General features: G+C 36.7%; 1 protein-coding gene across 1 annotated transcript in view; it reads left to right on the forward strand.

Moving 5' to 3' along the window:
- The window catches only part of ARAP2 (ArfGAP with RhoGAP domain, ankyrin repeat and PH domain 2), a 626,699-nt gene that overhangs the window by 455,706 nt on the left and 144,896 nt on the right, over nucleotides 1–26,097 (forward strand). Inside the window, exon 22 of the mRNA XM_053704072.1 lies at nucleotides 4,970–5,075. Within this exon, the coding sequence (XP_053560047.1) occupies nucleotides 4,970–5,075 (106 nt within the window). The remainder of the gene's footprint in view (nucleotides 1–4,969; nucleotides 5,076–26,097) is intronic.

Below are 26,097 nucleotides of genomic sequence, written 5' to 3' on the forward strand. Positions count from 1 at the left end.
CGTTAAGAAACACTTTAATAATCTTAAAATGAAAAATCAGTCTGGACCTGATCAAATCCCAGCAATGCTGTTGAATCTCAGTGCGCCGGCAATTGCTAAACCTGTCACAACCCTAATTAACAATTTCTTGGTGTCTAGATACATATACAAACTTTGGAAGACTGCAAGGGGGATATTTATCAAAGGTCTGGCGGACCTGATCCGATAGTGCGGATCAGGTCTGCCAGACCTTGCTAAATGCGGAGAGCAATACGCTCTTCATATTCAGCACTGCACCAGCATCTCTTGTGAGCTGCTGGTGCAACACTGCCCCCTGCATATTTGCGGCCAATCGGCCGCCAGCAGGGAGGTGTCAATCAACTCGATCGGGTTGATTTTTGGCGATGTGTGTCCGCCTGCTCAGAGCAGGTGGACAGGGTTATGGAGCAGCCATCTTAAGACCGCTGCTTCATAACTGCTGTTTGCCAGAAACACAGGCCCTCAAGCTCCGTCCGGAGCTTGATAAATGGGCACCCAAGAGTAGTGCCTATCCATAAAAGTAGTGAGATAACCTTGGTTTCTATTTTTCGCCCAATATCATTGCTCCCAGTATTGTCAAAAATCTTAGAAAAGTGCATCCATATGCAACTATGTGAGTATTACCAACAATCTAACTATCTGACCCCTGATCAATCAGGTATTCGCCCGAACCACTCCACTACAACTGCCCTCCAAAAAGTTTGCAACAACATCCAAACTGCCATGAAACAAGGAGACCTAACTGGAGCTATTTTCCTTGATTTTACAAAGGACTTTGACACAGTAGACATGACATACTACTGCTCAAACTAAAAAACTCAGGTATTGGTGTCGTCCACTAACCTGGTTTCGATCATATGTATTGGATCAATCACAATATGTCTCCATTTCTGACAGCGATTCCCTCCCTGTCACGTGTGGTGTTCCCCAAGGTTCCACTCTCGGCCCCCTACTATTCACATTATTTATAAATGATCTGCCAAATGTCTGCAAATCCTCAACTGTACACATGTACGCAAACGGTAATCTATGCAAGCAAATCAGATCTGCCGCAGCATGAGGCAGTGCTCCAAGACCAGTTCACAGAGGTAGAAAAGTGGATCTCAAAAAACAAACTCTTCCTAAACACTGACAAAACTGTCACAATGATCTTTGGAATGGTACCTAAATTACACAAACTACAAAATTCCCATCTACGCATCAAAACAAAATCAAATTGCACAATGACCGCAGTCCACTCTTTCAAATACTTGGTTATGTTGTTAGACCCAAATCTATCTTTTGGCCTCCACATAGAAAAACTTGCATCTAAACTCTATCAAAAACTAGGTGTCCTGTGCAGAAACAAATCCTGCCTAAGCCCTACAGTAAAGGAAAAGATTGTACAGCAAATGCTGATGCCAATCATTGATTATGGGGATGTAGTATATGCACCTGCACCACAAACTATCCTTAATAAACTTAATACATTGTATGACTCGTTCTGCCGCTTTGTGCTACAATGTAACTACAGGACCCACCATTGTGACATGCTAAAAGACCTAAACTGGCTTTCATTGGAATCCAGATGCAACCTCCATCTTTCCAGCCTTGTGTTTAAGAGCTTTTCTGTGAAGCTCCCATCCTACCTGAGCAGAATGCTCTCCGCGGCTGTTCCCACCTCCTCTAACCTCTGATCCAGTACCAGCACATTATTTAGTTTGCCACAATACAAAAAAAAAGCAGCTCGATCCTCCTTTTCCTACAGAGCACCACAATCATGGAACGACCTCCCGCACACTTTCAAACCTTCCTCAAGCCTAAAATCCTTTAAGAGATCCCTCTCTACATATCTCAAAACAGAATGCACCTGTCATGGTTGATTATATATTTCCTACCTGTTCTATGTTAAATTTTGTATATATTATGTATTAATATTGTTTCTGTATTTTATTGTACCCAATTGTAACAATGCAATGTTTTGTGAACCCAGGACATACTTGAAAAATCCTTCCTGGTAAAATATTTTTTAAAATAAAAATACATAGTTTAACACTATTAAATATGAAAAATTGCATAAATATGAGTTGTCAAATTTTCATCTTCTTGACTGCGAAGGACTCCACACACACACACACACACATATATATATATATATATATATATATATTTACACACAAAGAGAGAAGCACACTCGCAGGAACGAACAACTGGCTCAATACTATTGTTATCCTGTTCTATGGCGATTTACCACCTGGGTGCAGCTTCTTTTAGCCCAGTAATGCTTTTCACAGAGAAGAACTTTCCTGTAGTATATCAGTCTGATACCGCCTATTACAGTCAGTCCAGCGCCGAAATACCAGACTATTCCTCTCTGAACAAGGAATACAGCAACTCCAGATGATCGTTTCGACCTTCATTGGGCCTCGTCAGTGAGGTGTAGCCATATTCCTCTAAGCACACTGAGCAAGGAGTCCACGTCTGGTTTCCCCTTTTTCCCCATTGGGAGACTAAATGCACACAGAGAGAAGCACACTCAAAGGAATGAACAACTGGCTCAATACTATTGTTAGCCTGTTCTATGGCGATTTACCACCTGGGTGCAGCTTCTTTTAGCCCAGTAATGCTTTTCACAGAGAAGAACTTTCCTGTAGTATATCAGTCTGATCCCGCCTATTACAGTCAGTCCAGCGCCAAAATACCAAGCTATTCCTCTCTGAACAAGGAATACAGCAACTCCAGATGATCGTTTTGGCCTTCATTGGGTCTCGTCAGTGAGGTGTAGCCATATTCCTCTAAGTACACTGAGCAAGGAGTCCACGTCTGGTTTCCCCTTTTTCCCATTGGGAGACTAAATTCACACAGAGAGAAGCACACTCAAAGGAATAAACAACTGGCTCAATACTATTGTTAGCCTGTAATGCTTTTCACAGAGAAGAACTTTCCTGTAGTATATCAGTCTGATAACGCCTATTACAGTCAGTCCAGCGCCAAAATACCAGGCAATTCCTCTCTGAACAAGGAACGCAGCAACCCCAGACGATCGTTTCAGCCTTCATTGGGCCTCATCAGTGAGGTGTAGCCTTTTCCTCTAAGCACACTAAGCAAGGAGTCCACGTCAGGTTTCCCCTTTTTCCCATAGGGAGACTAAATACACACAGAGAGAAATGCACTCACAGGAATGAACAACTGGCTCAATACTATTGTTAGCCTGTTCTACAGCAATTTACCACCTGGGTGCAGCTTCTTTTAGCCCAGTAATGATTTTCACAGAGAAATACTTTCCTGTAGTATATCAGTCTGATCCCGCCTATTACGGTCAGTCCAGCGCTGAAATACCAGGCAATTCCTCTCTAAACATGAAACACAGCAACCCCAGACGATCGTTTCAGCCTTCATTGGGCCTCCTCAGTGAAAGTGTGCTTCTCTCTGTGTCTATTTAGACTCCCTATGGGAAAAAGGGGAAACCAGACGTGATATACTACAGGAAATTTCTTCTCTGTGAAAAGCATTACTGGGCTAAAAGAAGCTGCACCCAGGTGGTAAATCGCCATAGAACAGGCTAACAATAGTATTGAGCCAGTTGTTCGTTCCTGTGAGCGTGCTTCTCTGTGTGTGTGTGTGTATAAATATATATATATATATATATATATATATATAAAAATATGTATGTGTGTGTGTTTATAAGTGTATATATGTCTGTCAATGCATAAGTACATATATAAATACATAAATAAATATGTACACACATAAACACACACACATATATATATATATATATATATATATATATATATATATAATATATATATATATATTTAGATATGTATATATCTCTATGTTAAAGCCTTTTGCAGTTAATTTTTTTTATAACACCTGAAACATCATATTTATAATTTTTTTGTGCAATTTTTAAAATAATTTTTATTAGATAGTGTTATTATGAGTGTAACTACTTTTAAATGTACTTGTTTTCTGTGTTTTGTAACACATTTTATTTAAGCATAACAGTTAACCAGAGCTCTGAAGTCACAGTAATTATTCTAGAGTAAATCGTGATTGCCCTCACACATTTCCATTTACTTTCAACTTGTAATACGAACAGTATTTAACTTGCAAGCAACCGACTGTGAAAACCCAAATTCGCTTGAGTGCAAACTATAGCGCTCCACTTGTAATATAGCCCTTAAAAGGACATTGAACTCAGAAAATGTATATGCATATAAAGATCTCTTTTTAACCTCTACTGTACCAAGAATTTCAGTGAGAAACTTGCCACAAGTACCGTTTTAACAGAAATAAAGTTTTTTTTTCTATGATTTACTTATTAAAAATATCATTTTTTTAATGCAGACATTTTGGTAAATTTCATAACACAATTATGGCGCCAAATGTGGTCATATAAAAAAAATCATTAACTTTTCACAAACCTTGTGTTTCTCATTTAACTATTTACATTCTTGTGCATTCATAGCACACATTCTTTTAAAAGCTTCTCTGGGATCATTTTTGTTCAGAAATAGCAGACATACATGGCTTTGCCATTGCTTTTTGGTAATTAGAAGGACGCTAATTGCAGCTGTGCACCTTGTCCGCACTGACCTTAGTACATGGAGCTCACAGATTGAAGACCTAATGATCTGAGAGACAGATTGCAATCTCCATAAAATGTAATGAATCTAAGCAGTTGTCATTATTACCGTTTCAATTAACCTTTCATTTAGCTATTTTAATTGCATTTGACCAATTTTGGGCAGAGCTGAATTGCATCATCCCACTGCCTGCATTACTAAAAAGAGCCCTTAATCTTGACTATTAGAGTAACTTGTTTTTTTTTCGACAATTTGCAGTCTAAATTGCTACTTAAATGCACACACTGTAATTCCTCTGAAATGTTAACATATTACAAAATATTCCTTTTGCAAGTGCTTCCTCTATTATTAATGTTATTTTTTCCCCCTTAATGTAACAGACATACAGGATGAAAAGGAGCGTGCAATAAAGTACAAAACCATTATTGAAACCCTTCCAGCACTTAATAAGGCAACACTAGCAGCCTTAATTGAACATCTTTACAGGTCAGTATGCCTGCTTATGACACCACCAAAGGAAAGAATATATATATGTGTATTATGTTGAAGTGGTGATTTCAAAAACGGGGCCTCATGTTTTAACACTCATCAGTATGGATAGAAATCACACAAATCTTGTGACTTTTTATAATAATTATATTACATGTCTCTCATTCACATCTAGAACCCTGCACAGTGAGATAAACATCTCTTTAGTTAAAATTTGCCTTTCTAAAAATTCTTTTGGGAACCTCTCAGGACTGACGAGACGTCAGAATAATCTCGCAAGAGCAGAGAGCTTTACATCATTGTGCCCACTGAGTGAATAGCGTGGGAACACTTAGATGAAAACCAAAAATTATTTCACTTGACAGCAGCTTAGTAGTGTAAAAATATACAATTATGGTTTTGCAAACAGTCATGATAATAGCTAAAGCGCTTAAGTCTATTAAAAAAATTGCTGCATTGTCATAACTGTGCAAAAGCCTATTTAAATAAAAAATTTTCAGAGGCACCAGCTACTACTGAGCATGTGCAAGAGTTTACAGTGAATACATATACCAGTCTGTGATTGGCTGAATGATGTCACTTGACACAAGGGGCAGGGAAAAGGAAGGACATTTGGAAATTCATCACAAAAATATCTGCTGTTTTAAATTTCAGAATAAGTGCTGTTGTATGATCTTTTTGCTATGCACTTTTTGATTATGCATTTCTACTGTATTTACTCATTGCTTTAAAGACAAATACAATAGAAATGAAAATGAGACAACCTTGTTAGATTTCAAACAGGGAGCTATGACAGTGAGAGGAAAATCTTTACAGGGTCAAAAGGGTCTTTACGAATTCTGAATACTGACCTAAGTGTAAGGGACAAATGTTGACCACACCTCTATTATGCCAATGGCTATCCTATTACGACACCTTTTGTTCTATCTAGTGAGACTACTTTACCATATTAAAATAGACATATTATTAATTTACAATTACAAACATTTACATCAACCATTTTGCAAATGTGTTTCCTAAATGTGCTTTTATTGTTTTTACACATTGCTGGCATTTTGCATTTGATATGAGAGGGGTCGTGTATTGTGCTCCTCACTTAACTATAGCTGTTACTGGTAGAAAAACTTACTAATGAAACAGATGGTTAAGATTGGCTAAGTGATGTGAAGTGAAGGCAGTAAATGAGGCTAGATTACGAGTGGAGCACTAAACATGTGCAATCGATTAGAGGTTTATCACGGGTGTTTGCATGCGTCAGGTTTTCTGCTTGAATTACAAGTTGAAAGTAAACACTATTGCTTGAGGGCAATCAAGATTTATGCTAGAATGACCACCGCATCCTCAGATCTCTAGTTAACTGTTTTCAGAAACAAAAAACATATCAAAAATAAATTACAAAGTACAGTTACATCATCTAATAAAAAATATTTCAAACAAATATTGCACAAAAAGGCTATAAGGGCTCAAAGATAAGAGGTCTCAGGTGTTATAAAAAAGGCAGGCAAAGAGCTTTAACATAGACATAAATATATATAAATGTCTAAGGGGTAGATTACAAGTAAAGCGCTAATTTAACGTGCGTCTATAAATGGGCAAATTTGCCCATTTATAGGTGCAGGCTAAATAACGAGCCATTACGAGTGGCTGGTAAATGCTACCGCAACCTTAATTAAAAAATGTCCCCCAATTGCCCCCTCAAATTAAATGTAAGGTTCCTTTTTATGAATAAAATATATGAGCATTTCTGAAGCAGTTATAAGGGGTTAAAGTGAGGGGATGTGGGGTACTAGAAGAAAAACGACACTGAAAAATACCCTTATGTTGCGGTCTATGGGGACTGTGTTATCACTTGAAATATATATGTATATGCTTATATACATATATAATTATGTGTTAATATACATATATACACATATAAACACAGAAACATATATGTAAATATACATATATATTTAAACTTTGCTGCCCATCGCTGTGCGACTTACCCTCTTTGCTGTGTGTGTCACGGCATCAAAACAAGGCTTCCACTGGAGCCTATGGAAGTGCTCTTTTTCATGATCGCAAAGCTTCCATGCAATGCGAAAGCGAGGTCATGTTTGCATTGTGCTCAACTTGTAATACCAGCGCACATTTGTGTGCGTGGGTATTACTGAGTTGAGCGCAAATATTGCACTCACGAAAGCACAATTTTGCACTCCATTCGTAATCTAAATATGTATATGTATGTATAGATATATGTATTTATGTATTTATATGTGTATATAGGAATTTACAGACATATATAGACATACAAACACATAAATACATATGTACACATATATAGACATTATATATATGCTGTATGTATATATATATATATATATATATATATATATATATATATATATATATATATATATATATATATATATATATATATATATATATATATATATATATAGTCCTGCAATGAGACAGCACTCACTGGAGTTATATAAAACTTAGCTTTTATTGTAGAAATTCAGTAGAAAAAAGGTCCCATGACGTTTCGGTGCCTAACTGGCACCTTTATCAAATGGATCAGTCGTTTATCAGGCAGATAGCATAGCCCGACATCCGGATGTCGGGCTATGCTATCTGCCTGATAAACGACTGATCCATTTTAAAAAGTTAGACACCGAAATGTCATGGGACCTTTTTTCTACTGAATTTCTACAATAAAAGCTAAGTTTTATATAACTCCAGTGAGTGCTGTCTCATTGCAAGACTGTGTTTTTTTCTGATAGAGCACCCTGGTGGATGTGTATTGGAGATGAAAGTAGATGAAAACATGAGAAAACATATTTTTCATTAATTTTTAATAAGGTGTTATACTGTGTATTTACTGTACATACTTCACATTCCAATGTTCTGCACATAGGGGAATATGTTCTATCTATTTATAAATAGATATTCCTATATATACATCTGTATATATCTAAACCAATATATAATCATTTGCATATATATATATATATATATATATATATATATAAATTATATATATATATATAGGTATAGACATAAATATATATATATATATATATATATATATATATATATATAAATAGGTATAAATATATATTTGTGCAAGAAAACATTATATATATATATATATATATATATATATATATATATATATATATATATATATATATAAATATGTATTTATGAATAAATAGAACATATTCTTCTATGTGAAGAACATTGGAATGTGAAATATTCATATTTTCATGTTGGGTTAGCACACTTGAGAATATACAATCGTGTTTGCGCAGGAGTAGGGTGTTGCTCTATGGACTTCTATGGGGGAATAGGTTATCACATGCACAATATTTCAAATTCATTTTTTTGCGCTCATCAAGTTAGCGAAAAGTGTTTACTTTCAACTCATAATACAAGCGTAACCAAATGTGCGCAAAAAGTTTACTTCGAAACTGAGTTAAAGGGCCACTAATCCCAAAATCTTTCTTTAATGATTCAGATAGAGAATAGAAATTTAAACAACATTAAAATTTACTTCTATTATTTATTTTGCTTCATTTTTTAGATATCCTTAGTTGAAGAAAAAGCAATGCACATGGTGAGCCAATGACACGAGGCTTCTATGTGCAGCAACCAATCAGCAGCTGCTGAGCATATCTAGATGTGCTTTTCAGCAAAGAATATCAAGAGAATAAAACAAATTAGATAATATAAGTAAATTAGAAAGATGTTTAAAATTGCATTCTCTTTCTAAATCATGAAAGAAATAATGTGGGTGTCATGTCCCTTTAACACTCAAGCAGGAGCATTAAATAGCACTCCACTTGTTTTCTGGCCCTTACTATTTGTTCACAATCATTTTATAAATATTTTTTCAAGGTGAAAAAACATTTCTATTAATTAAAATATATCAGAATATAGAACGTAAAAAAAAAATTAAATCTGTGAAAAAATGTTTTGTATGTGTATATATACAGTATATATATATATATATATATATATATATATATATATATATATATATATATATATATATATATATATATATATATATATATTTGTGTGTGTGTATGTGCATTTGTGTCCATGTTTGTGTATCTTACAAATAATGAACCTCTGAGGTTAGAAATGGCAAATAACAAGTTAGAAAGATCAAACTAGAGAGAGCTAAGGTCATTATTACTATAAGACTCCCTATGTGACAGAGACTTGAACAATCTTCATCCTGCTCTAAATTGGGATATAATGAACAATTTACAATTTAATTTGCTTCAGCTATAACTGGCCTGAAAAAATGACTCACTGGAAATGTATTAGGTTTGTTTGGGGTTTTTGAGGTCATTAATAAGTCACAGAGGAGTGGGCTGTAAAGGCTAAAGCAGCAGTGAGTGCCTTTCTTAAGGTTATTGGAAATTCACAAATTTAACAATTACATGTCTGATTGTGGCAAATAAACAGGGAAATAGTAAAAGAAAAGCAGGCCTTAAGGACACAGAATGAATAGGGAGGTAAAACAAGACAGGCAGACCTAAACTGAAGGCACCACGGAAACAACAATTTCCTGATTAATATTGCGATCCGACACTACCTTAGGGAGAAACCCTAGCTTAGTACAAAGGACCACCTTATCAGCATGAAAAATAAGGTAAGGGGAATCACTTCAGAGCCGAAAGTTCGGAAACTCTGCAAGCAGAAGAAATAGCAAAAAGAAACAAAACCATCCAAGATAGTAATTTAATACTAACAAAATGCATCGGCTCAAACAGAGCCTGCTACAAAACTCTAAGAACAAGTTTAAGACTCCAAGCGACAGATTTAAACAGAGGCCTAATTCTGACCAAGGCCTGAACAAAAGACTGAACATCTGGCAGAACTGCCAGACGTTTATACAGAAGAATATACAGAGCAGAAATCTGACCCTTCAAAGTACTGACTGACAAACTCATCTCCAGGCCTCCTGAAGAAAAGCCAAAATTCGAGGAACCCTTACTTTGTTCCAAGAAAAACCTTTTGCATCATACCAATGAAGGTATTTACACCATACCCTATGGTAAATTCTATGAGTAACCGGTTTATGAACCTGAAGCATCATAGTATCTTTGACTTACTCAGAGAAGCCACATCTAGCCAAACTTAGATGTTCAATCTCCAAGCAGTCAGCTTCAGAGAAACCAGATTTGGATAAAGAAAGGGACCCTGAAGTAGAAGGTCCTTCCTGAAAGATAACAGCCACGGCAGAAAAAATGACATCACCAGATCGGCGAATCAGATCCTGCGAGGCCATGCAGGAGCTATCAGAATTACAGAAGTTCTCTGCTGTTTGATGTGAGCAATTACTTGAGGAAGCAACGCAAACGGGGGAAACAGGTATGCTAGGATGAAGCTCCAAGGAACCGTTAAAGCATCTACGAGAATGGCTTGAGGAGCTCTTGACCTTGAACCGTACTTTGGAAGCTTGGCATTTCGACAAGACGCCATCCAATCCAACTCCGGAACCCCCCACCTGAGAGTTATCATTGTGAAAACCTCTGGATGGAGAGCCCACTCTCCGGGATGAAGAGTCTGCCTGCTTAGAAAATCCGACTCCCAGTTCCTCCCTGGTGATTGATGTAGGCCACCGAGGTGATGTTGTCCGACTGAAATCAGATAAATTGGACCAAAGCTAGTTGAGGCCAAGCTACTAAAGCATAGAAAAACATAAATTATGCTTACCTAATAATTTCATTTTCTGAAGGAAAGAGTCCACAGCTGCATTCATTACTTTTGAAAATTCAGAAGGAGGCAAAGACACCAGAAGGAGGCAAAGACACTCCAGCTAATGGCTTAAATACCTCCCCCACTTTCCTCAAGGGAACAAGTAACAGTAGGAGAAATATCAGGGTGAAAAAAGGTGCCAGAAGAACAAAAAATTTACAGCCGCCTCATAGAGATAAAAAAACACGGGCGGGAACTGTGGACTCTTCCCTTCAGAAGAAAATTAAATTATCAGGTAAGCATAATTTATGTTTTTCTTCTTAAAAGGAAAGAGTCCACAGCTACATTCATTACTTTTGGGGAAACAATACCCAAGCTAGAGGACACTGAATGCAATAACGGGTGGGTACAAAAGGTGGCCCCTTCGAAAGGCACCACAGCCTGAATTACTCAACACTCAAAAAAGAAAAAATAAGTACAAATGACGCAGAGAAAATTGCAAGCCCAGGTAACTGCACATCAGTTACACCACCGGCACAGCCGAACTAGAGACCACTGAGACCCAGAGTCCTTTAGGTGCAAACAACCTCCGAAGCATCTGCCCCATGGGTCACAACACCCAAGAAGGTACCCAGATAAAGATAAGGACTGCATCTGCCCCCCAAAAGGGAACCTGAGACCAGGAAATCCAAAGGAACTTTTCCCACTCAACACCTATAAACAACCCATGGTTGTCTTTACAAAGGCAATGCCCAGGGAGACAAACTCCCTAGAACACAAGGACTCAAAAAGAAGGATCCATACACAGGGAACATGTCCTCAAAAGGACTCGAGGAACCCCTCATGTCCCCCAATCCCATACCATACCCTAAGGTATGCCAGAAATTTCATGAGTCTCCCAATGCTCCATAACATATCTAGATCTGGAGGCTACATAGGCAGAGACCGCAGGAACAGGATAAATATCCCAGCAGCTAGAACAGAGCTCTCGAGAGAAACTCAAAACGTCTGAACAGGAACTCTCAAAGACCAGCCTCTAAACGGAAGGCTGACCCTATTGCTAACTCAAAACCTCCTAAAAGCAAGTGAAGCTAGTTAGCATCCAGACAAAAGCAAGTAGCTGTAACTGGATACACAATCACAAGCAAATCTCTGTGGATGATTCCAGTAAAACATGAATATTCTTGTAAAGCATGTCTAATCCCCCATAAGGGACTCAAGGCGCTGCTCTTCTTATCAACCTCGAAAGAAGGAAGGCTGAATAGACCTCGCTGGGGATTGAACTTGCAACCCTTGGTTTGCTACAGTGCAGAGTAGCCAAAGTGCAATAGTATGCTGAGATAGCTGTCCAGCTCCAAGGGCGAATAGGCCACCGAATTGCGGCTCCAAGAAGCGCCCCCTCCCAGCACCAGATTCCAGTAGAAAGAAAGACATCTAAAGTCCTCCCTCAAGTAAGGGCCAACAGCAGAAACAGTCTACACTGTGTAGAGTAACCAATCCCTAACCTTCCCACCGGATAACGGTCCCAGCCCAAAGACTAGTCAAAGACTGAAAAAAGAGTCCCAGACTACAGGAGAGAAGAGAGGATCAACAAGGAATAAAATCCCCTGTTAGACCGCCGCTACAAACAGCATGCTACCGTGAGTCAAATAAACATTGTGCTCGGGTATGAGACCCCCTACACGCAGTCGTGGACAAAAAAAGGAAGGAAGGACCAAGGACCTCCAGGACTCCACAATACTAAGGTAATTCTGAACCAGGAGAACCCAAACTCTACTCTGAAAATGAAGGGAATGAACAATGGAAAAAAAACCCTACCATAGAGGCGAGACTCCTCGGCCACATCACCAATCCAGTTGAACAGCACCTGGAGTCTACAGGAACATCATGAGTGCACCAGAAGTCAGGTAGCGGCCCATCAGAAAGGCCTTAAGCCTGAGCCACAGTCACAAAGGCATCTCTCACAGAGCCACAGCCCCTAACGAAAAGGGCTCATGGGACCACAACTTCAAGTGACAACCGAACCATCCACAGAGAGACGAGGACCAGGCCAGGGTTCTCGACAATGGCCGATGAAAAAATCCAATCTCAGAGAGAACCCTAACTGCCTCCTCCAAGGAGGAGTGCACCTCTAAAGTCCATAGATCTGGCGATCTAGATAGCCTAAATCTCAAGATTCATGGAGGACTCCTGAACAGTCTTAGAATCAGCATCCAGTGAAATGGATCACAAGAATTCTCATAGGCAAGTGGCAACATGTGATAACCAGGCAGGTTAACATCAATACCTGAAGGAAATTATATTCCAGGGCCCTGCTCGCCATCTCCGAGAAGTAACGGAAGGCATTGCCCAAAAAACTCCAAACGGAGTATCTAGGAAAAAAGGGACAACTGCCTGACCCAACCTCGACATCGCTACTGACAAGCCCCAAGGCTAGAGTAACATCGAGGATGCAAAACACCTGACCTGCAAAGACCGTAGTCCGACCAAGGGTATTAGCTGAAATAGACGACAGTCAGAGAACTTGAAAAAGCTATTATTCAAGAAAAACTACCTTGACAGGCAAACGTTGGAGTTGCAACTCCCCCAGAAGGCAGGGAACTCCTGCACACCACCTCTCAGAGTAACATGACTCGGAACAGAGAAAACCATGTCCGCACAGCTGACCAGACAATTCCCCCCAAAAGTAGGGAAGGATAAAGCTCTGCCATCGCAAGAAAGAGCGCATTAGGCTAACGAGTCAGCGTCCAGAAGAGCCTCAAGTGAAAACCAAACATTAATTATCTGGCACATCAGACCAAACAGGTCACACACATCTCCCAACTTTCATTTAAAGAAAATAACGGTACTAAGTCTTGGAGACCTGAAGAACCTAGAGTTGTCTGCAGAAGCAGAATCATAGCCCAGATGAGTAGCCCTAATCGACCACCCTTAGAGTGATACGCACAACCCTCCATCCGGAGAAGTTGCATACAAACCACAGGCCTCATACATCAGTAGGATCCAAGTCCGGAGTCCATAGAATAGGCCTAGAGGTATCCTCAGTACCACGAAGGTGACATGAACCCTGGTAACAGCTGAAAAGGCTCCCGATCAGTACCAGCCTGGTATAAGAGCACTCTGGAACTGTTCAAGGTCCAAGAAAATTTGTCCCGAAGGATCAATAAATGAACTAGAAATGGAAAATCTAATATTCAACAAGTGCCCAAATCCTGAGGGAATGCCTACGTGACCACGAGTCGCAAGTATCGGTTCCAAAGGAAAACTATAAAACTAAATCTAACAAACCTGAACTCAATGTTAAACAAATTAAACATCCATCCGGATCAAAAATAAAATGAAAGGCAGCACCCATCGGGTGAACGCCCAAGCTGAATGAGAACGACAACAGGACCAGCTGAGTAATGGTCCCATTCACCCAAGCTCAGAAAAGGAACCGAAAAACATATAAAAAATAAAGTTAAGATGATAAGGAGATTGGCTTCATCCCCTAACGTCATTTCCATTTTGCCATCCAACTTCTAAGGCCTCGGATCCCTCTGCCCAATAGGACTGGGATCCTCTAACATTGCAAACATGTCTTAAAAGAACCCTAATGTGAGCCAGCCTATAACGCAGTGATTTTCAACCTTTTTATTGCCGTGACACATTTTTTTACATTAAAAAATCCTGCGGCACACCACCCTCCCAACATTTTACAAAATCACACATTGTAGCCTAATACAGCATATATATATACTGTATATATATATATATTCAAACAATTTCCAGCTCAGCCCACCAAGTGTCATCCGCCTGGGTGCAAAAATAAGCAATATAAGTAATCCAGTCAAATGCACTCTCAGGTCTTTTGAATAGGTTCTTTAATGGAACGTTTTCGGGGTTCACAACCCCTTCATCAGCATCATTAATCTAATAAAGATTAATTGAATTGAATTGACTAAAATTTACCAAATTGTATATATATATATATATATATATATATATATATATATATATATATATATATATATATATATATATATATAAACAATTTGGTAAATTTTAGTCAATTGAATTCAATTAATCTTTATTAGCAAAGCTAGAGGCACAATGATAATCAAAATATCACTGAGAACAATAACCTGCATCAACAACAAAACAGCAACAAGTGCATGACTGTTACACTGCAAAATAAAATATATAGAGAAAACCCACTGTGCTCATGCCAGTGCCAGGCAAATCAGAAACAGAGACAAAGAAAGGCTAGCAGACTGCAGTTCTGGTATATGATGAATACTTTACATTAGGAATATAACAATATTCTAAAATCCAGAATTACATTTCACATTTAAAGGACACAACATTTAACTACACAGAGTATAGTAACAGAAATGTCATTAAATGTGCAAAGTTAAAAAAAATCCAGCATTTACCTTGCAGGGACAGGACTACACCCAAGACATGCCAGATACCCCAGGATCCTGAGCGACTCATCCTACTCATCCGACTCATCCTACCTACCGGTAGCCGTGTGCTGTGGTAGGGGGGGGAGGGCTGCATTCCTATGCAATGTTCGTCACAATGACTGATCATCTAATTCAAAATAAAAAAATGGCCCAGAGTAAAAAACAAGCAACAATTTAAAAAAAATATGTTACACTGTTATCAGTCTGCCACAGCACACCTGAGGATCTCTCACGGCACACTAGTGTGCCGCGGCCCACTGGTTGAAAATCACTGCCTTAGACCAACACAAAGCCAAACACAGAACTGAGGTTGTAACAAGAGGTAAATCAATAAAATTTCAGGTCACGTAAGCACGCTGGAAACTCTCAGCTAGATTACGAGTTTTCAGCGCTATAAGAAAAAGCAGGCTTGTGCGGGCGATATGGTTGCGTTGAGCTCCATACCTCAACGGAAAACAAGCGCTGCTTTGACGGGCTCATGCACGATTTCCCCATAGACATCAATGGGGAGAGCCGGCAAAAAAGAAGCCTAACACCTGTGATTGCGGAAACAAATGCTCCATAACGCAGCCCCATTGATGTCTATGGGGAAAGAAAAAGTTATGTTTAAACCTAATTTAAAAACCACGTCTAAACACCCCTAATCTGCCGCCCCGACATCGCCGCAACCTACATAATGTTATTAACCCCTAATCTTCCAGCCTTAACATCGCCGCCACCTAAATAAAACTATTAAAGGGACAGTCTAGTATAAATTAAACTTTCATTATTCAGATAGGACTTTTAAGTAAATTTCCAATTTACTTTTATAATCAAATTTGATTTTTTCTCTTGGTATAGTTATATTGTAACTATCTTAGGTTTTATTTTTATTTCACAGGTAAGTTTGTATTTATTTTAACTAGGTAGACTAGTTAGTAAATAGTTATTAGCCATTTACTAACTACCTACTTAAAATAAATACAAAGTTACCTGTAAAATAAAACCGAACCTGCCTTATGCTAAAAACTAACATTACAATAAAATAACATAAATTAAATTATTAAAATACAATTTTCTAAAATACAAAAAACAAACACTAAATTACACAAAATAAAAAACGAAATTATTAAAAATAAAAACGAATTACTCCTAATCTAATAGCCCTATCAAAATAAAAAAAGCCCCCCCAAAATAAAAAAAAACCATAGCCTACACTAAACTGCCAATGGCCCTTAAAAGGGCCTTTTGTGGGGCATTGTCCCAAAGAAATCAGCTCTTTTACCTGTAAAAAAAATACATACACCCCCCAACAATAAAACCCACCACCCATCCAACCAACCAACCAACCCCCCCCCCAATTAAAAACCTATCTAAATAAACCTAAGCTAACCATTGGATGGGCATTTAGCTCTTTTACATTGCCCAAACCCTAAGCTAAAAAAAAATCCACCCAAAAAACCCTTAAAAAAACCTAACACTAACCTCCCACGATCCACTTACAGTTATCAAAATCCTTATCCAGCCGGCGAAGTCATCATCCAGGCAGCAAGAAGTCTCCATCCTGGCGGCCTCTTCCATCTTCATCCAGCCGGCGAAGTCCTCATCTAGACGGCAAGAAGTCTTCATCCAGACGGCATCTTCTATCTTCATCCAGATGGCACGGAGCAGGTCCATCTTTAAGACATCCAGCGCAAAGTTTCCCTTTAAATGACATCATCCAAGATGACATCCCTTACATTCCTATTGGCTGAAAGATTTCTATCAGCCAATAGGAATTAAAGGGAAAAAAATCCTATTGACTGTTGCAATCATGATACAAGCCCCACTGATGCTCTGAGCAGTTGCAGTATTTAAAATGCTGGTGTACAAAGAATATCTTGTTATGCTTCAAATGCTTGTGCAGAGAAAAATGTTAACCCTAAAATAGTAGTAACTTTTACTAGACACATTTTTGCCTATAGATGTATATTGCAAGTATGCTTTAATTCAAAGAAGTGCATTTATATTTTGACTGGAATGTCCCTTTAATGCAAGGTGCAAAGGCTAACTGAAGACAGCTCACAGAACAATCTAAGAGACAACTGTGTGAGTGATGTTTCACAGAAATTCAGTGATGCTAGGCAACAGGTGAGGTGCACACACAAACCAATGGTAGTTCACAGAGCCCCACGAGATCCACAAACACAGAATTTTCTGGGGAAACTGTGACATCACATGTGCTTTTATAAGTTATTTCTAATTATAGTCTTAAATATTGTACACATCTGTAATGTATGTTATTAAATAAATTAGACCATAAGTTGAAGTGGATATGTTGAGGTAATTGTGAAGGGTGAGAAACCCCTAAATGTTAGGTTTGTGTTTGTTGTGTTAATCATAATTTATTAAATAGGGGAATATTGTGTCTGTTAGGCACCTGCAGAGACATTTTACTCAATAGTTATTTTTATACTAGTACTAGGGTATCGCCTTGGCATATAATGGATTTAATGAGGAATTGAATTATAGTTTAATCACTAAAAGCTACAATACTGATTTTTCCTACTGACCCTACAAATCCAGATGTCAAAAAATTTAGCAATTGTGTTAAGTGAGTTTATTTAAAAACGTTTATTTAAAAAAGTTTATTTAAAAAACGACCGCTGCTTCTTAACTTACGTTTCCAGCAAGCTGGAAACTTCGGGCGTAGAAAGCAGCATCTGCTGCTTGTTAAATCTACCCCATAATATCAAAGTTGTGTGCTAATGGTAGCGCAGTCAAGCGATATTGGTTTTGTGCCCATACTACCATTAGCGCGCCTCTTGTAATCTGGCCCATAATGTTTGTGCATTTCTTTTATCTAGCTGTGAACAGTGTTCATTAAATGCACTGCCTCATATTGGCTACCATTTATGAGGATAGTTTAATCATTTATTTGCTGAAAATAGAAAATAGACTTGTGTATGTGTGTGACTACATGATCCCTTTAAGTAGGAGCAGATTATTTTATTTTGTCAGCTAGCAGAAAACTTGTTACCTCCAACCCCAGGAGCACATGATTTTGAGTTGTAAACAGTGCAAGGCAACTAACACATCTGCATCATAACATTTAACTATACATTTGTTGTCACCAGTCATACAATGTCAAAATAGTACTCGCACAACAATTACAATTGCAGGCTCGTATACACCATATTCTGAAAATAAATACGAGAATAAATGCATATAGGGCTAGATTACAAGTGGAGCACAATTGTTTGCGCCATAGAGTTAAGGGGTATATCGGGAGGGTTTGCACTCATCGGGCTTACCGTTCATTGTACAAGTTGAGCGTAAACACAATTGCGTGAGCATATGCACGATTGCGTGAGCACAATCGTGATTTACGCTAGAATCATTATTACGATTTCAGAGCTGTGGTTAACTGAGGATAATTAAAAGTTGCATTAAACACAAAATAAAAAAAAATAACATTACAAAGTACAGTTCCACTTTTTATAACACTGTCTAATAAAAATTATTAGAAAATAATATTGCACAAAAAAGATATAAGGGCTCAAAGACATAAGATCTTGGGTGTAAGAAAAATAAAGCTGGGAAAGGGCTTTAACCTAGAGATACATACATATACATGTCTAATGATGTGTGTGTGTGTATATATATATATATATATATATATATATATATATATATACATACACACATATAAACACATAAATATATATGTATACATAAACAGATATATATATATATATATATATATATATATATATATATATATATATATATGTGCATTAGAGCCTTTTGCCATTAAAGGGACATAAAACCTGATTTTTTTCTTTCATGATTCAGATAGAAGAAATAATTTTAAACAACTTTCCAAATTACTTCTGTTATATTTTTCTTAGTTTTCTTGTTATCCTTTGTTGAAAAGCAGTAAAGTAAGCTTATGAGTGTGCACGGGTCTGCAGCTCTATATGGCAGCAGTTTTGCAACAATTTTATACATTAGCAGGAGCACTAGATGGCAGCACTATTTCCTGTCATGTAGTGCTTCAGGCATGTGCATGCTACCTACCTAGGTATCCCTTCAACAAAGAATAAAACAAGAACAAAGCAAATTTGATAATAGAAGTAAATTGGAAACTTTTTAAAAATTGTATTCTCTTTCTGAATAATGAAATACATTTTTGGGGTTTAATGTCCCTTTAAGTAGATGAAAACATGTAAAAACATATTTATGGAATATTCATTTTAATAAATATTTGAATTATGTATTTACTGTAAATATTTCACATTCGAATGTTCTGCACATAGAAGAATATGTTCTAAGTATTTACAAATAGATATTCCTATATATATATATCTGTATATATCTATACCTACATATAATCATCTATATATACAGTATATATAGGTATAAATCATATATATGTAGAAATATTTAATTATGAATAAATAGAACATATTCTGTTACGTAAAGAACATTGGAATATGAAATTTTCATATTTTCATGTCGGGTTAGCGTGTTAGGTTTTTCTACTTTCTTTTTCTCCAGTGACTTTTATGGGGGAATACGTGAACATGCACGTGATATTCTAGCTTTGGATTTTTGCACTTGTCGGGTTACCACTAGAGAAAAAACCTTTTGCTTTCAACTTGTAATACCAACGCAACCCAACTAGCGCACAAATCTTTATTCTAGTGCGGTTGTTACTATAGCGGAAACGCAAAGAGGTTCTTCCTATATAAATATTTTTAAGACATTTTTGGACATTTTTCAACTTAAACTTTCAGCATTTTTCAACTTCTTATGTAATATACAAGAGTAATACGAGATCATTACCCTGTTAAGCATTATGGTTATTTTCAGGACTGGAAATTTCCTTTGTTCCACTAGTCTGGGAAAATGAAGAAATAGGTAGTTTTCCTATATTTAACAGAAATTGACTAGTAATTTTTTCTCTCCTGGCTAGTCATTTTATTATTGTGAACAAATTTTATATTTTTCTTCCCTGCTTATGTGTATTAATCATTTTTAAGCTGCAGAGACATTTCCACTCTATTTGGATATCACTGACATGTACCAACTTTTTTAATGAATATTCAATTTTAAATTCTATGACATGTATAGCAAATTCATATTTCTAATAGAAAGCAAATACAGGACAATCTAAACCTGCTTAGACTTGAAATCAACAGAATTTTCTGTACTCTTCAAAGTATTACAAAATAATTTATTCTTCCTTTCCTAAAGGTAAACTAATATTACTCTGGATACCAATGTACTATAAATTGCTGAAGTAGATCAGCAAAATCCTATAGCACACATCTGTTTAGGGAATTGCTTCCTAGCTCTTGCATGATATTTCATGTCTTCTCAGCAGAGATTGCAAAAGGAAAATTAGTGACCGGTGTTACAAGATTTACAGAGATCAATGTATTAAGTGCGATTGTGAGACAAATATACTGTTGTGTTTATATAAAACAATATACATGTCAGATATTTCCTCATACAGCAGAATTGCATCTGGAAGCATAAAATAAATACTGACATATATATTTAGCAAACAATCACTTTGTATATTTACTGTATAAAATTGAATTTGTGTATAATTATATAAGAGAAAAAAAACAAACGAATGAACTAAACTCTATTTCTTATAATTGACCTAGATTTCAGTTTTCACTTGTGACGTGCCTTGCATGTATTTTTGGGTGTTTTTCAAATTTGGACCCATTCTAATATGTTTAACCCCTTAAGGACCGGCGACGTTCCCTGTACGGGGGGCCAGCTGGAGGGTATTTTATGCACTAGTTCCTGTCGCCAGCTGGTGGCAGGGAGGGTATAATTGGGCGGTCCCGCCGCTATTATAACCAGGGTACATCGTGGTCGTTAAGGGGTTATAACCATGCAATAACCCACTTATCATAATATTTTCAAATCATTTGTTTTGCACTACAACCTTTAATATCTTGCATGGGGTAATGTGACACAGGTATTTCAGTGGGACAAAATGCCTTTCCAGAAGCTTCTTATATGATTTTTTTTTTAATTCTATATATTTCTCCTGTTGAAACTCATTTTTTTTAGTTTCAATTTTGTTTGTTCTTTTGATTAATGACTTTTTTTTCTCAACGCAAAAGCTTGTAAGCATTCTCATTTCACATGTTTACAAAAAACATTTTAAATTACAAAAATAATAATAAAATTATATCTCAAATCAAAAATTTTAAACTAACTAGCACATAAATTCAGTATTGGAATATGTATTATTTATTACAAGTGTTTGTGCGTTTAAACATAGTTATAATAAACTATGGAAATTATATTACAGCATTTAACACACTGATATTAGCGGTGTAGTTAAAATGTTGCATTCAAATATGCTAGGCAGGCAGCCATCAATATTTTGTAACTAATTAGTCGGACCATAATTAACACAGAATCAAGAGACACTGCTTGTGTTTGGTTTTGTTATAAAACACACCTTCTTATTACAATACTGTTAGTACATGTTAATACTCTAGTCACCAGTTGTCAAGTTGAGTGGGAATACTTGGAACCACAGTTCCACCACTATTTTTGATGGGCTATTAGGTCCACACACTGCTAACCCTTTGATGTGCTGCTGTTGCTCCCCTTCTGGTACCTCGAAAACTTCCAATACACAGCGAGCAGGCAAGCTGTATTGAGCTACGTCTGGTTAGACATTGTAACCCCAGTGTCATACATTAAGTAGGGAGCTTACTGTGACATGGAACCTCTATTGATCCGCCCAGCAGCCCAGTATTTTTGCACCTTAATTATGAACAGACATTACAAGTAAGGTAAGGAAAAAATACAATATGTATTGCAGTGGAGCGGGTTCATTGCCGTGCTCTAATGCAGCCAAGTACATAGATTGCTGCATCTATTTCTGCATTTCCATTTTTCAACCTATAGTACTTGTAAGTAAGCACAAGAAGGAAATTATAATAATCATCATAATGATTCCATATATATATATATATATATATATATATATATATATATATATATATATATATATATATATATATATATATATATATATATATATATTATACCTGTATATATATATATATATGTATATATATATATACTGTATATTGTGTGTATATATAAATGTATATGTATATATATATATATATATATATATATATATACATACAGTATATATACAGTATATATACAGTATATATATATATATATATATATCTATATATATATATATATATATATATATATAGTATATATTCCCTCAAACACTAAAAGGGCCATGTGGTATAGAAGAATAAAACCAGGGAAGGGAGGTTGCTTAAGACAGTTTAATGTCATACACCATGGTAAAACTGAATACAGCAATAAGAAGCAAAGCTTTTATGCTACACTAGCAAGATCTCTCCCAGGCAGAAATTTCAAGGCAGACAGAGGTTTCCAGCTCTTCTGAAGCACAAATAAAAAGGCAACATTGAGGACTGTAGACACAGTGGTTGGCCAAGGAAATAGTGCAGCAGATGACACATCATGCTTACTTCCCTTCACCATAGGAAGATGTCCAGCAGTACCATCAGCTCAGTCCCTAATGGGACTCTCGTATAAACCCATCTACTGTGGAAACAAGGCCAAATAACTCAACTACGCACAAAAGGAAAGGAATTAGGGTGCAGAAAATGGTAGCAGGTGTTCTGGACTGATGTGTCAAAATTTGGCTGTAGCAAAAGGCAGTTTGTTTGCCGAAGGGCTGAGGAGCAGTACAAGAATGAATGTCTGCAGGCAATAGAGAAGCATAGTGGATTTTCATAATCCTTATCCATGATACTTATTCATCATGTGATACCATAAGGGAGGCAGATTGTGTCCCTAAAATGGGTAATTGCATTGTTAGACCACTCTAACATGTAGTACTCAATAATAAATTAATTGTTTGCAATTTGATTAAATAAATTAAAAGGTGTTTTCTGGGGCTATACAAATAGGGAAATTGAAGACTTATTCCAAATATATGAATAGAATGTCTATTATTTTAATTTGTATTCTATAATTTGATGCTTACAAAAAATGCTAATCTATAAGAGTCATTGTAATCTGTAACATTAGCTGTGTAAGGCTGCACAATTTTATTTACAATGAAACCTATAATTTTAAATTACAAGTAATTGACAATCACTACACAGGTGAAATATTTCACGTAATCAGCTAGGTTTTGAGATCAGTAGGTCCATAAATATTTAAATCAAATTATGTACAGTTTTAAAAAATGTAATATGGTTGTTCATGGGAAATGATTCTCCAAGTCTACAGCCCAATTGGTTAAACAGATTTTTAAGCAACTTGGTTAAGAGAAACCAGAATGCAAATTGATTTTTTATTTAGTTTTTGATATATAACCTTTCAAATAATGCATTTTTATTTTCAGACACATGTGCACACAAGCAAAACATTTTACTCATATTGGTTGTCTGAGATAAAAGTTTATTATAGTTTGTTGTATATGCCTAAACAAAATCATTTTGAAAAAACAATTTTATTATTTTTTTTGCAAAACTGTCTTCCCATTGTTAATTAAATAGAAAAAAAAATAATGTTACTAAATCAGTCTATGACAGAAAATAGCAGATTTAAACTGATTTAAACTGATTTGATTTAAAACTGACACTATGACACTATGTTAATGGAATGTAACTAAACATATCTCTGAGGAAGCTTGATTGCATTTAGAGTTCATTTATCAACAAAGTTTGCTGTCAAGAATAAATGAAGTCAATAATTAATTATCACCTAGATTACGAGTTTTGTGCTAAACAGGGTGCGAAGATAATGCTCAAAAATGTGCGTTGTTGCACGCTCCAAAGCATTGCCATTACGAGTTACTGTAAAAGCCTCCTTGTGCTGTGCGGTATGGTGCGTTAAGCTCCATAACGCACAAAAGCCAAGGGCTGACTTGATGTGCTTTTGCACGCTTTCCCATATAGACATCAATAGGGAGAGAGTGTTAGAAAAAAATTAACACCTGCGATCGCGGAATGGAGATCGCTGTAACGCAACCCCATTGATGTCTATGGGAAAAGAAAGTTACGTTTAAACCTAGCATCCTAACAAAAACCCCTAGTCTAAACACCCCCAATCCGCCGCCCCGACATCGCCAACACCTAAATAAAGTGATTATCCCCTAATCCACCATTTTCCAACATAACTGACACTAAACATAATTATTAACCCCTATTCCTCCACTTCCCGACTTCGCCAACTCTAATAAAAGTTATTAACCCCTAATCCGCCATCCCCGACATCGACATCGCCTTAATAAACCTATTAACCCCTAAACTGCCAGCTCCCCACATTGCAAAACACTATAATAAAGTATTAACCCCTAAACCTCCAGCCCCCCACATCACAACTAATAAACTAAATCTATTAACCCCTAAACCTCCAGCCCCCCACATTGTAACTACTAAACTAAACATATTAACCCCTAAACCGCTGGCCCCCACATCGCAAAACACTAAATTAAACTATTAACCCCTAAACCTAACACCCCCTATATTTAAATTAAAATTACAATATAACTTTCTTAAAATTAATAAAAACTTACCTGTGAAATAAAACTAAGTTTAAACTATAAATTAACCTAACATAACTATTCTAATAAAATAAAAAAACTACGAATTAAAAAAATGGTTTAGGTGATAATAGTTTAATCTAATGTTTTGTGATGTGGGGGGGCCAGCGGTTTAGGGGTTAATAGGTTTAGTTTAGTAGTTACAATGTGGGGGGCTGGAGGTTTAGGGGTTAATACTTTATTATAGTGTTGGCGATGTGGGGGGCCGGTGGTTTAAGGGTTAATAGGTTTATTTAGGTGTCGGGGAGCTGCAGATTAGGGGTTTATAACTTTTATTAGTGTTGGCGATGTTGGGGAGCAGCAGTTTACGGGTTAATAGGTTTATATAGTGTCGGCAATGTCCAGGGGCTACGGATTAGGGGTTAATAGGTTTATTTAATAGTCGCGATGTGGGTGGCCGGCAGATTAGGGGTTAATAAATTTAATATAATGTTTGCGATGCGGGAGGGATCGTGTCGGTATAGGCTGTAACCGCACAACCTGTAATACAGGCGCTATAAAAATCCCGCACTCAAACATAATTTATTTAAGTGCGGAATGGATGTTGCGTTACAGGCTAAAATGCTTGCGGTATAGCTATACCGCCACAACTCGTAATATGCATTTCCGGCCATTCCATACGCAATGGCCAATTTTTCAACGGTATAGCTGTACCGCAAAACTCGTAATCTAGCCGTATAGTTAGTCATTTTATATAGAAAACTAGCAAATAGTTACAAGTCCTGTTCCAGACATCAAGTTGCTTACCTGTTCCATTTCTGACAATGAATCCCTGTCTCTTGATTCCACTTTGTTAAATTCACAAGTTCTAATTTTTAAGTAGTGTCAGTTCTTGTTTCCAGATTGTAAATTGCTGTCTAGGTCCTTTCCTGATATAATTACTGTTATTACCTGTGCCCAGATTTTAAATTGGTGGCATGATCTGTTAAAGGCTATGAATATTGCCAGTTCCTTTCTGTCTTTTGAAATCAAATAAGTGTCTCAGACTGTTGCTGATTATAGGCCAGATTACAAGTATAGCACACAAATTCAAAAAGTATAGAGCACACATATTGCTCACATTTTGTATTGAAATTACAAGAAGTTGGGTAATTTTTTGTGCCTCATGAAAATTTGTAAATGTGACATTATACTATCACAAAGTAGTTTACTCTAACATAATTGCCCCATCACACTTGTAACCCTTAATCCACTAGACACTGATGCAGAGCCATCTTGAAAAAGCTGCCACCGTATTAAAAACTTACCTTAAAATGTTGGACCTGTAGCA

The sequence above is a fragment of the Bombina bombina genome, chromosome 2 (genome assembly GCF_027579735.1).
Source record: "Bombina bombina isolate aBomBom1 chromosome 2, aBomBom1.pri, whole genome shotgun sequence".
In the NCBI taxonomy this organism is placed as follows: Eukaryota; Metazoa; Chordata; class Amphibia; order Anura; family Bombinatoridae; genus Bombina; species Bombina bombina.